This window comes from Hevea brasiliensis, chromosome 11 (assembly GCF_030052815.1).
Source record: "Hevea brasiliensis isolate MT/VB/25A 57/8 chromosome 11, ASM3005281v1, whole genome shotgun sequence".
In the NCBI taxonomy this organism is placed as follows: Eukaryota; Viridiplantae; Streptophyta; class Magnoliopsida; order Malpighiales; family Euphorbiaceae; genus Hevea; species Hevea brasiliensis.
Genome location: NC_079503.1, coordinates 4,990,186 through 5,002,655, shown reverse-complemented (window position 1 = coordinate 5,002,655; position 12,470 = coordinate 4,990,186). Strand labels below are relative to the sequence as shown.

The 12,470-nt window shown below is 34.8% G+C and overlaps 1 protein-coding gene across 3 annotated transcripts; it reads left to right on the top strand.

Moving 5' to 3' along the window:
- Positions 1 to 4,279: 4,279 nt before the first annotated feature.
- On the top strand, positions 4,280 to 12,185 carry LOC110651615 (receptor-like serine/threonine-protein kinase ALE2). Of its 3 annotated transcripts, none has more exons than XM_021806990.2 (16): positions 4,280 to 4,784; positions 5,244 to 5,363; positions 5,441 to 5,746; positions 5,846 to 6,013; positions 6,123 to 6,206; positions 6,306 to 6,401; positions 7,118 to 7,246; positions 7,335 to 7,550; positions 7,661 to 7,732; positions 7,824 to 7,922; positions 8,077 to 8,160; positions 8,273 to 8,644; positions 8,735 to 9,031; positions 9,361 to 9,750; positions 9,866 to 10,109; positions 11,021 to 12,185. In XM_021806990.2, the coding sequence occupies exons 1-16, from the start codon at positions 4,703 to 4,705 to the stop codon at positions 11,706 to 11,708; spliced, it is 3,447 nt and encodes a 1,148-aa protein (XP_021662682.2). In that variant the 5' UTR covers positions 4,280 to 4,702; the 3' UTR covers positions 11,709 to 12,185. The 3 variants fall into 3 exon arrangements, with proteins under 3 accessions (XP_021662682.2, XP_021662681.2, XP_021662683.2); XM_021806989.2 differs by having other exon boundaries at positions 8,056 to 8,160; XM_021806991.2 differs by having other exon boundaries at positions 5,419 to 5,746; positions 8,056 to 8,160.
- Positions 12,186 to 12,470: the final 285 nt, after the last annotated feature.

The window sequence follows — 12,470 nt, the reverse complement described above, 5'->3', positions numbered from 1 at the left end:
TATTGATGATAGTGGAAGATGGCATGTTCGTGGATGTAGCCTTATGTTGACAGGGCGAACCACGTAAATATTAGTGTTTTGTGTGTTTATTTTGTTTTTTTACAATTTACCCGCTTCGCGGTGCACAACAAATGCACCATCAGTCTTGTGCTTGATACCTAGCACCACTAGGTTCTTCATTGGTGATGCTACTATTGAGTTACTTTCACCTTTCCAATTTAAATCACGCAAGGTCTTTTGGCTTCATAGACAGCATGGACGTGTGTTGAGTTGATGTGTGAATTCATTGAATACTAAATATATCTTGTTCTGTGGCGGTGACCTATGCAGTTTGCTGGATTGTGGGTCACTGCGACTCGGTTGTGTTAATTGCAGGTATACCTAGTTCTTGAATATTATATAGAAGAAGTAATGCAATTCAGGTTTCAGGACCCCTTTCTGCATTTAAACTAACATATAGTTTGCTGGCACCAGAAAATTAATGCCCATTTCTATGTAATGGAAATGGTTTTTTTTTTATTTTTTTTTACGAGAGATTGCAGGGGTGAAGACTTAAATATGATCTGTCAAATATGCTTTCAATTATTGAACCAAGCCAAGCTAGGCATGAATTTTTTTTATTGTTATTTTGTTAAAATCAAAGTATTTTACTCAGTAATCACATTCTCATTCTTGTGAATAGAACAACAAAGTGAAAATAAAGTAGAATGCACCAATAAAAAGCTCATTACAATGTAGGGTAGTTTCCTTGTGAAGTAGGCTGAAGAGATCCCACTCTCACCCAATGTTGGTAATGTTCCGTAAAAGTATTTCTCTTTTCAGCCTTAATAAAGAGGAATAAAGAAGAAAGAAAGTATGATATGATTAAAATGAGGGCCTGTGGGAGATAATGAAGCGTTAATTGCATATCCACTCGTGATTTGGGAAAGTAGTTGAAATACTTTTGTTATGGTCCCTGGCTTATAATGTTCAGTTGCTTTCAGACAACGGCACAAGGGGTTACTCCAGCAACTATGTGGTGGATAACTAATGAACAAAGATGAAGGGAAAAGCGAGCTGCAAGGGTTGCTTTGGGCCATTGGGGCCCTTTTAAAGCTTAGCTTGTACAGATAAAGAAGTTTCATTGGGATGGATGCATATTATAATAATAATATAATGTCTGGGTGTATGGGAGCTGTTATGATAAATTAGACAATTATTTAGTTCTCTGTTTCCTTTAATTTTGGGAGTGGTCCATCTGAGAAAACCGCCAGCTCCGGCTCATTTTGCGGCTTGTCCACGTAAACGTGGACATTCCTTGCTGTAATCACCTTGGAAATTAAAAAAGAATCGTACTTCTTGTGAAAGAAATATTCTGTTAAATTTTTTTTTTCATGAGTCCGAGGAAATTCTTTAATTTTATTTAAAATCGAGAATCATTAAGATTAATCATACTTTAATTGATCGTTAATCTTAGATGTTGAAAATTGCCATTTCTTTTTTGGCATTTCTGCAAGAAAGAACACCGACTAGTGTCAAATGAATTCACGAACCTGCATGCCAAAAATGATAAAATATTTTGGAATTTACCTAAAAATCAAGATTCTTGGAATAAAAATTGTCTTCCAAGTCATGTACAACAAAGCAACGGGTGGAACAATTTGCTTTACTAGAAATTCATCACATGGAAACAGAATATGCCCATGTAGAGTGTACACTACTTTCATCTAACCAAATAGTTTCTATTTTTATCTAGAGTTTTTCATTTTGAGAAATTCTTGATTCATATGTGTATTTTATTATATTTTTTATATCTTAAATTTAAGGTAGATTAAATTTAAATAAGAAAAATATTTTCATCTTAATAGAATTATATGAAAGAATTAAAGAATTAAAAATATTAGTTCAAGAATTAATAAAAATTTTCTGATAAATTGAGAAATGAACTATCGCAAAGTTAGCTAATCAAGAGAAAAGTAATCAATACCGTTAAGTGCACTTACGTGGTATTAAAGTGTGTCATGCTAATACAGACATCACATTTGACGTGGCATGCTAATTATTGACATGCGTGCCATGTCAAATGATATCAACATATGACATCAACATAATTAATAGTGTTAGTCACTAAATTCTTATCATGTTTAGTATATCATAATCAAAATTGTAATATAATCGTGGTTACATTATATATTTGATTATGTTGTTTGATAATATAAAAAAATTTGATGTAATTTAATGATAATTATATAACTTAATTAATTATACTTTAAGTAACGTACTGATGATTATATAAAAAAAATAGATATAATTATAATTACTTATTTTAAATTTTTTATTTATTGTCAGTAATACGATTATTATTACTATCCGATCACTACTGTTATTATCACCATTATCACCACCACTCTTACAATTACTACCACCACCATCACACTACCACAACTTAACCAATGACTGCTATTATCATTTAACTATTGTCACCTTTAAGCACCTGGCCACTACCACCATCACTAACTCACGTTACTACCACTACCACTACTATACCGCTTGATTGCTTATCATTACAATCATTATTATTTATTATTAATATTATTAAATTAATTAAATATTAAAATAAAAATTAACATTACATTACATAATTTATATTTTTATTTTACAATCAAACATATAAATATAATGAAAATTACATCACATTAACACTTTGATTGTATTAAACAATTAATTATATTGCATTACGTTATGTTCTATCAAATTTAACTTAAAGTATTAACCGCATGGTAGTTCAATTTCTATTTTATCATGAAACTTTCTTTAATCATTGAATTAAAAAAAAAGGAACAAATATAAGATACTAAATTGTATTTTTCCCAAAAATTATCATACCTAACTAACAACTTTAAAGGGCATTAATTAGATATTAAGTAAACGGTTAACATGGTCCATCTTTTTAGTCACGTGCCACAATAATCACACCATCATCATTCATCATCACTATCATCTATTCTAAACCGATTACTAGTGGGTCTACAAGCTATCTGTTTAATATGAGAAATCTCCACTCAGTTTAGTAGCTACTCTGATGAACATAATTATGCATGGCCCTTGTGAAATTTCATTTAGGGAGATGCCACGACAACTTGAATTATATTCAATTATTATCACTTTATCATTTTTAATTAAAACTTTTAATTATTGAAAAAATATTAATAAAAGAAGTTGAATATTAGTTATAGTATCTTTCATACAAAAAAAAAAAAAAGATATAAAAATGATGGATAACTCTTTATTTTTTCAGTAAATTATTATTCATATTCTTTAAATGAATTGGTGGGGTTTTCATCATACTTTAGTATTCACGTGATTCTTTCCCAGCTTACCAAATTTTCATTTAAAGTTTGGTGGTATTCAACCATTTGATTGATTGAATAAGATGCCTTTTTCTTCTATCCCAATAACAAAAACCACTTTTTTTTTTAATTATTTTCTCCATTTATTTTTATTTTTTATTTTAAAAAAAATTAATGATTTTTATTTTTTTTTTTAATTTTATCCTTATTTTTACTGAATATAATAATTATTTATAAAATTTTTTAAATTTTGTTTTATTACATCTTCTAATTCATAATTAAATGTATTTATAAATATTTATAAATTAATTGAGAAATCTTAGTCATAATTTTTTATATTCAAAATTAACAACAAAATTTTTCTTAAAAGGATTTGAACGTTTGAATTTTTATACTTCAAAGAGTGAATCATTGTGTTATTGACCTAATTTAACAAAATATTATTAATTTCATTTAACATTTTTTTAATGGGAATAAAATTCTAATGTAATCAACTCATCACATGATCTTCCTAATTACTGATGACAATGGTAAACTAAAACTTAGAATATACTTAAGATATACTATAAGATATTCACTTTTCCTTAACAAGTTAAAATTATCCAGATTACAAAAGGGAAAACAAGATTAAGTGTCAAAATCTTCTATTGACACATGAAACACCTCACTCTCACAGTGTCACTGTCGGGAGGATCAAGAAGGAATCAGCAAGAAAGATAAATAGAAGTCAAGCAACCCACATTAGACAAATCCCCAAGATTAGAAAGCTCAACCCCCCAAGTTGAATAGAAAAAAATTAACATTTAATCCCCTATTAAGATGATAACAGTTTAATTAACAAAAGGCTCCACTTACAATCTAACCTTTCCCAGTTCCCTACTAAAATATATGCATCAACTTCCCAATAACCTTTTTCTTTACTTTTAACCGAATGCTCCTCTCTCTCTCTATCTCTCTCTCTCTAAAATTTGTCCCCACAAAACTACCCAAATCTTTCTCTGTTTCATAGCACAGTGAGTATGCTGTCTTGGGTTATGGCTTTTTTTTTTGGGTGGTGGAGTTATCGCACATGGCAATCTCAGAGGAATAGAAAGTTGAGAGCTTTAGTTCGCAGAGAAACTATTACCTGGGTTCTTTTCAACAAACCTATTATGGGTTTTCGCAACAAACTATATTGTCATTGCTTTTCTTACACTGTTTGTGGGTCTTGGCTAATCTAACTTCTTCTTTGTTCTTGCTTCAAGCTATCTTTAATTCCCTTAATAGAGTAAATTATTCATCTTTGCTGTTTTCCTTTTTCTAAATTTAATTTCTCCATCATCATTGAGGGAGTTGTGAGATTTGGTGCTTTTTGAGATTTGGTGCTTTTTGAGATGGGTGCCGTGGTGCCAGTCATTCTTCAGCTGGTGAAACTGTGTGCCATTGCCATTGTTTTCACTATTCAAGGATCTACAGGTAATTTTATGATTTGTCACTCTACTTTTTTAGAATTCCACCCTGTTGAATAAATTACCAAGTTCATGTTGGTTTAATTAGTTTTATGAGCATAATCAACTCTTCGGTGATCTGGGTACATAAAATTTCATCATGCTAATGTTAATGTGAATAAGCTGTATGTATGAGGTCGTTTTGAAATCATATTTTAGTTTTATTTGATTAATAGGGCACTAGAGAACTGATACAGTTCAGCTCAACCGGTTTGGACTCTGCAATCTTTGTTGATCTAAAAGTCAAAGTTCTATGTAACATTCCTCTATATTTCACCGTTTATAGGTCAATTTTAAGTCATTGAAGCGATTCTGGGAGCTTATAGTTGTACTAATCCGTGGTCATACACGCAAGAATTAACAGATGTAGTTGTATCTATCTTGCTTGAATTTGTTACTAGATACTTTTTGTTTTTATTGTCTTCAGGATACAATTTTTCCCCATCTCCAGCAAGTTTTTCTGAGATTCCTTCTACCGAAGGAGCACCTGCTCCCATAAGAAGGCCATTCAGAAGCAATGTGCCAAGCCCAGTGTCTCAGCCAAATGGTAACTTGCTTAATCTGTATTTCAATTTTTAACTAATATTGATATCGTTTAATAGAGCTTCATCATGGACAATACAGGATCAGATTTACCTCCTCCATTTGCATTACCACCAGCCATGCCTCCTCCTTTGCCCCAGGAAATTAGAGGGCCCGTACCATCCTATTCACCTAGCAGTCCAATAGCAAGGACACCAGATAATAAGGCTCCTCCGCCATTAATTTTTGAAGAACATGGGCCATCACTGTCACCGCGTATTCCCATTGTATCTCCACCATATAATATTGCGCCTCCACCATCAATTGCTGAAGGACAGAAAGCAGCCATGCCTCCGAATGCTTCTCAAGGAAACAAACCAATTAGACACATTCCTGTTTCCGTGCCAGGTGCTTTACATTCAAAGCTTAATAGATTTTATTATGCTTAACATTTTCAAGTTCAGTTTGGTTCTAAATGAATTGTGTTTTCACTACATTTGGCGCCAGTTACAGCAGCTACAAAGAATTTACCTCATGATTCACCAATTATCCATCCAAGTGCACCTGTAACTTTACCAATCATCCACCCAAGTGAACCTGAAATTTCACCACCTAGTACTCATCATGGTAATGCAACATTTAGTGGGGCTCCAATTCCACCGTCAGTTTTACCAGGTGTGGAATTATCGTTGTGGTGTAACTGATGCTCATGCAGATTTCATTTTAAATGGGCTTCAGTTTTGATTTTTTTTTTCCCTTTTATTTTTCCAAATTATGACATTAGTTGCATCTCCACCAAGGAAATTGGGAAGAAACAAGCCATCAGTCCATCCAATTGCACCAGCAATAATGCCGTCTGTATCACCTGGTGTGCACTGTTACATAATTTACTGTTTAAATTGCTTTTGTGCTGCCCTTTTAATTTAAAATTTCAAATTGACCCGTTGTTGCTTGTTTATTTTGACAGAAGCAGTTCCAGTTGTATCGCCAATAGGACAACTGCCACAAAATTCACCAGAAATTCACCCTGTTATACCTGGAGAAGCGCCTTCTACAGCCTCAGGTTCTACTTAGAGAAAACACTTTGATTTGATTTTTGTTTCTTAAGTTGCTGTTGATTTAATGTTGAAACCATTCAACATTCTTATTTTCAATCTCACATTTAATACCTATGTTGTATTGCACTTTTTGTTTTGATCAATTTGTTGTTGTTTTTATATTTCTTTATGTTCGGTACCTCAATGCCATGAGTGTCGAGTTAAAAGGCCATGGCTGCAAGGAATCCTAGAAGTTTCCTTACTGTGACTTGCTCTCTGCTACTATAAAAGGATATTTAATCTGAAGACAGATGCAATACATTGACCATGAGAAGATTTTGCTTTGAACATCTTTAAAATTGCTGTCACCAGCTCAAATTAGGATGGAGTTTTGTTCCATGATTGTCAAAAATATGTAGTGCATATCTGAAGGCCACTGCACACTAGAATATGCTGATCCACTATGTTTCTTCACATTGGAATTGCATCTTTATTATTCATAACATCTAATTACATCCACTTTGTTCTTTGCTACACACATCCAAAAAAAAAAAAAAATATTAAGAATCTTGTATGTGTGTGTGTGTGTGTGTGTGTGTGTGTGTGTATTGCAGGGCAGTGAATGTTTTTAATGACTATGGATTACAATATTAGGAGGCATTCCCATTTGGTTTTGACTGGCATTAGTTTCCTATCAGAAGCTCAGTGTAATATATTTCATTGGTCCTCATCTGAATTCCAGGTCCTGATACCTATCATGCATCAACTCCTCCCCCAAGCATTGAATGGAAAAAGGATGGTATTCCAGTTGCCGCACCACCAGATGAAACATCCAAACCTTTACCATCTGCAAACCATTCACCATCCAAAGGTGTAAATTTTTAAACTGTTAATTTTATCCAAATTACTAAGTGAAGTACTGTATGGAGGTATTGAAATTTTGAGATTAATAATTGCAGGTTCCTTTTCTGCTGTAGCTCCTTCAACACACAAAGCCATAAGACACCCAAATGATGCTCCAGTTCCATCTTTATCTTCTCCTACATCTCCTTTAAATAAAGGGCTCCGCTCTCCTGCATCTTCACCTTCTATCCCATTTCATAAGCAGAACCATGCAAGGACCAAATTCAATAGGCCTGCTTCTTCATTATCTGCTCCCCCTTCAGAACAGCAAGGTCTACCTTTTATAGTTGAGAGAATTTTCTACTTGGAAACTCTTTATGTTCTATCTAGCTCTTAACATAATCAGATCCAATTTTCATTTTCTTCTTGGTGCTTTTTTCAGGTCCAGCTATCTCTCCATCATTTCTTCCAACAAATAGGCAACCACACTCTGCTTCTCCACCCCTTAGTCCAGGTACCATGATAGTGAATGCTTTGGTGGTTCATTTTCAGAGCAGTGATATATGTGGCCATTTCAGTTTCTAATGTTGTTCCTGCATCTTCAGCTTCTGCACCACATCACCCCTATCCCTCTTCTACACCAGTTGCCAATGTCTCACCTGCTCCTTCGCCCTCTCCAACAGTGGCATCTGGCTGGACCAGAAGTAAGAAAAAACTTAACATGCTTTCCATTTCCTTTAAATTAATCAAATGTTACTCATGAGTTATGAACTTTATATTATTCTTCTTATTTTATGCCTAAGAGCTCACCTTTTGATTACAATTGTATCTTCTAAGTGCCTGTACTTTCCCCTAAAGTTTCTCCTGGATCTTCATCAAGGAGTTCAAAAATGCCTCCTCCCCCACTAGTTCAAGCATTGCCACCTCCACCTCCTAATGAAGGTATGCAAAAATGGGTTCTCTTTACATTAAGATTTTACATTACGGTTTTCTTCTTGTCCCTATTATGTTTTCATCTTATTGAGATGTAACTGATAGTTAATTTTATCTGTAGATTGTTCAGCAACTGTTTGCGTGGAGCCATACACAAATACTCCTCCTGGATCTCCATGTGGATGTGTCTTGCCCATGCAAGTTGGACTGCAACTCAATGTTGCACTATATACCTTTTTCCCTTTGGTTTCAGAGCTTGCGCAGGAAATTGCTGCTGGTGTTTTTATGAAACAAAGTCAAGTTCGAATTATGGGAGCCAATGCTGCTAGCCAGCAACCAGAGAATACCATTGTCCTCATTGACTTGGTTTCCCTTGGAGATAGATTTGATAACACAACTGCCTTTTTAACTTATCAGAGATTCTGGCATAAACAAGTAGTAATAAAAGCTTCATTTTTTGGTGATTATGAAGTATTATATGTGCGGTATCCAGGTATTTAAATTTCTAATCTGCAGGTTTTTTTAGTCTCCTCGTAGATTCTTTTATCTTCTGGATATTTATCTGGCACTATTGCATTTATAGGTTTACCCCCATCTCCACCTTCAGCACCTTCTGGCATTACTATAATAGATGATGGGCCATATTCTGGCGATAACAACAAGTCAAGGACAATAAAGCCCCTTGGGGTTGATGTACAGAAAAGGCAACAAAAAGATGGGCTTGGTGCTGGCATAATTGCTATTATTGCCCTGTCAGCTTCTGTAGCACTAGTTTTATGCTCTGCAGTTGCTTGGGTGTTGCTGGTTAGGCATAGAGGCCGCACTAGTCGACCAACAACAACTCTGCATCCTTTGCCACCTTCAATTGCAAAACCATCAGGTAATACCTATGTTCAGAAACCTAATGCACTCTGCGTATCAGTCTGGTTTATGTCCTTGTTTTGGACTTAGCGAGATATTGTTATCACACTTAAAAAAAAAATAATAATAAACTAAATGAATGAAAACTTCAATACTACTTGAGGTATATAATTCTAATTCTACAAATTCATGTTCAAATGTTGGATTTTTATGTCTGTCTTGCATAAGCTTTAGCTGTGCACATTTCAGTTCTGTCCTAATACATTTAGTTTAGATTTATCTAGCAATTGGCCCATTTAGAAATCTTCCTCTGTTTTGAAATGAAGAGGAAAAATATAAATTTTGTAGGTACAACTGCGTCAATGATTGGAAGTGGTCTCAGTTCTGCTTCCTTGTCATTTGGATCTAGTATTGCACCTTATACTGGATCGGCCAAGTCCTTCAGCACAAATGATATAGAAAGAGCTACAAATAACTTCGATGCTTCGAGAATACTTGGGGAAGGGGGCTTTGGGCGTGTTTACAGTGGTACTTTGGAAGATGGGACCAAAGTGGCAGTTAAAGTTCTGAAGAGGGATGATCAACAGGGTGGTCGAGAATTCTTGGCAGAGATCGAAATGCTTAGCCGTCTTCATCACAGAAATCTGGTCAAGTTGATTGGTATATGTACAGAGGAGCGTGCACGCTGCTTGGTGTATGAACTTATACCAAATGGCAGTGTGGAATCTCATTTGCATGGTAGTGTTTTAGCTTTTTCTTGTGATTCATGTTGGGTTTAACGAGCTTATCATTTTTCTTTAATCTATAGTTCTCATGCAAAATGGTTATGTTGGAATCCTTTTTTTTTTGTCAGGGGCTGATAAGGAATCTGCTCCGCTTGATTGGGATGCACGGGTCAAGATAGCACTTGGTGCAGCTCGAGGTCTTGCTTATCTCCATGAAGATTCAAGTCCCCGTGTCATACACAGGGACTTCAAGGCTAGCAACATCTTGTTAGAACATGATTTCATGCCAAAAGTGTCTGACTTTGGTTTGGCCCGAACTGCTATGGATGAGGAGAACAGACACATATCAACCCGTGTAATGGGGACTTTTGGGTAAGAATTCTATTCTGGCTGTTATTAGTCTGTCATATCTCCTTAATTGCACAAGTCAACCAGGCATAGTATATGTGGCCTCATTAAGCATGGCTCATGGTTGGTTGCCTGTCATACCTAAATCATATACTTAAATGGGGAGTTTAGCTCTATGAACAAAATAGACAGAAGTCACTTGCTCAGCACCAAATATATCCATTTATGATCTGTCTATTAACTTTGCACTGTGGAAGTTGCTGTTCCTGAGTAGAAGCTACTTTATTCTGTGCTTCTGTGCTGCCTAAAAGTTGTCTATACTGGGCTACTGGTTGATGGTTTTCAATGGTAAACAAACACATAATGAGTTTGCTGCTGCTGCTGCCATGTCATCTTTGTAAAATATGGTAATATTCATACATGCGCAAAGCCACAAAGATAGAACCTTCTCCTATATCATGGTACTTTTGCAGCTTTGTTGGAAGTCAGTGATCAATTAACCCATTTTCAAGTATCAAGCTTACTAGAATCTGAAACAGTTTTAGAACATTTTTTATAACAAAAGGATTTAGAATTCATAATTAGTTTATCAAATATTTATGCTGAAATGAAAACTTTTATAGGTCATTAATATTTGCAGTACTTTCAAAGGAATCTGTTGATATTCAAAAGTTGGTGCCAACTTTGCAAAAAGGGATTAAATCACATCTTTAGCACTGACCTACTAATGATAATTAGTAGCTATTCTTAGATTCTCTTTTTGAAGAAACATAAGATACTTCTTGGTTTGGTTATATCTGTGAGTATCTTTGAGTTCTGAATTTTGATTGTGTCAATGAGTATCTTTGAGTTCTGAATTTTGATTGTGTCAATAATTTATTTAATTGATGTTTCTGTTTTTTTTTTTTTTTTTTTTTGATAAATATTTCATCCAGGTATGTGGCTCCAGAGTATGCAATGACTGGTCATCTTCTTGTAAAGAGTGATGTATATAGTTATGGTGTAGTCCTTCTGGAGCTTTTAACTGGAAGAAAACCCGTTGACATGTCACAGCCACCTGGTCAAGAGAATCTAGTTGGATGGGCCCGTCCACTTTTAACAAGTAAAGAAGGGCTGGAAACAATTATTGATCCGTCTCTAGGACCTGATGTCCCTTTTGACAGTGTAGCCAAAGTAGCAGCTATTGCTTCAATGTGCGTGCAACAGGAGGTATCGCACCGTCCTTTTATGGGGGAGGTCGTACAGGCGTTAAAACTAGTATGTAACGAGTGCGATGAGGCAAAAGAAGTAGGTTCAATGAGTTCCAGCCAGGATTTATCTGTTGATATGGATGTTGGAGTCAGTGCAGGCAGAGGAAAGATGTCAGATCCTTTCCAAACCCAAACTATAGTACCGGATTATGATTCTGAGCCAGATATAGAGAGGGGTCTATCGATGTCAGGTTTGTTGAGTACATCAGTCAGGAATGGGAGGCAGGCATCAGGATCATTTAGGAGATACTCTAGTTCAGGTCCGTTGAGAACAGGGAGGGGCAGACATTTGTGGCAGAGAATGAGGAGATTGACACGAGAAAGTGTGAGTGAACACGGCTTCATCTTGGGACGATGGCCAGGTTCAAATTGACAATTAGAACATAATTTTTGTCCAAATTTCAAATTCTTAATTTGAAGCGTGGATTTAGTACTCCATGCAAACAAGAATGGCTTCCAGCCGTCTGGACCAGCAAAACAACGAATCAGATGCACCTTATCAGTGTCGAACTTGAAGGTGACAAGAGATGGCCCAATGCAATGCTTTCATTTTCCATACTACATTGAACTTTCAGATTTGCTGGTAATAAAACAATCAATGGGGTTAAAATCTTGATGCAGCGTAAAATATGGGGAATCCCTGCATGTATTTATGAAGAAAAAGGAATTGCCATATTACTGGAAGATAGATTTCTTTTCAAATGTCATGAAAAGCATTTGTACGCTACTTTCAGAAAGCATTCAATTTGCAAGTAGTATAACAAATCTGTACGTGTATACAAAGTGATCATATATGGTTTCATGCTTGATGGGTGCCACGGTACTGGCAATACCATTTGTTTCTGACCCATCTGATACTTCATGAGCTATAACTGTAGGATCAGTGTTAGATAAAAGCACTTTTAGTTAGTAGTGTTGCTGATGATAAAATTTGCCTAATTTATTATCAAATCGAATGTCATTAACATAAGAAATATATAATTAAATTATCATTACTGCCTATTGAATGTTTTAAGAGGCTAACCTTGTATTTATTAAAATGTTTAATTTAACATTTTTAAAATTTTCTTATTTAAATTAATCAGAAGTTTCAATTTAAAGTTAATTCAACTTAACAATTAAAATTTCTAAGGTA

Coding starts and splice junctions, on each gene's coding strand:
- LOC110651615 (XM_021806989.2), top strand. CDS start 4,703: ATGGGTGCCGTGGTGCCAGTCATTCTTCAGCTGGTGAAACTGTGTGCC. Junction 7,733..7,823: donor TTCTCCACCCCTTAGTCCAG/GTACCATGATAG, acceptor CTGCATCTTCAG/CTTCTGCACCACATCACCCC. Junction 8,645..8,734: donor ATTATATGTGCGGTATCCAG/GTATTTAAATTT, acceptor TTGCATTTATAG/GTTTACCCCCATCTCCACCT.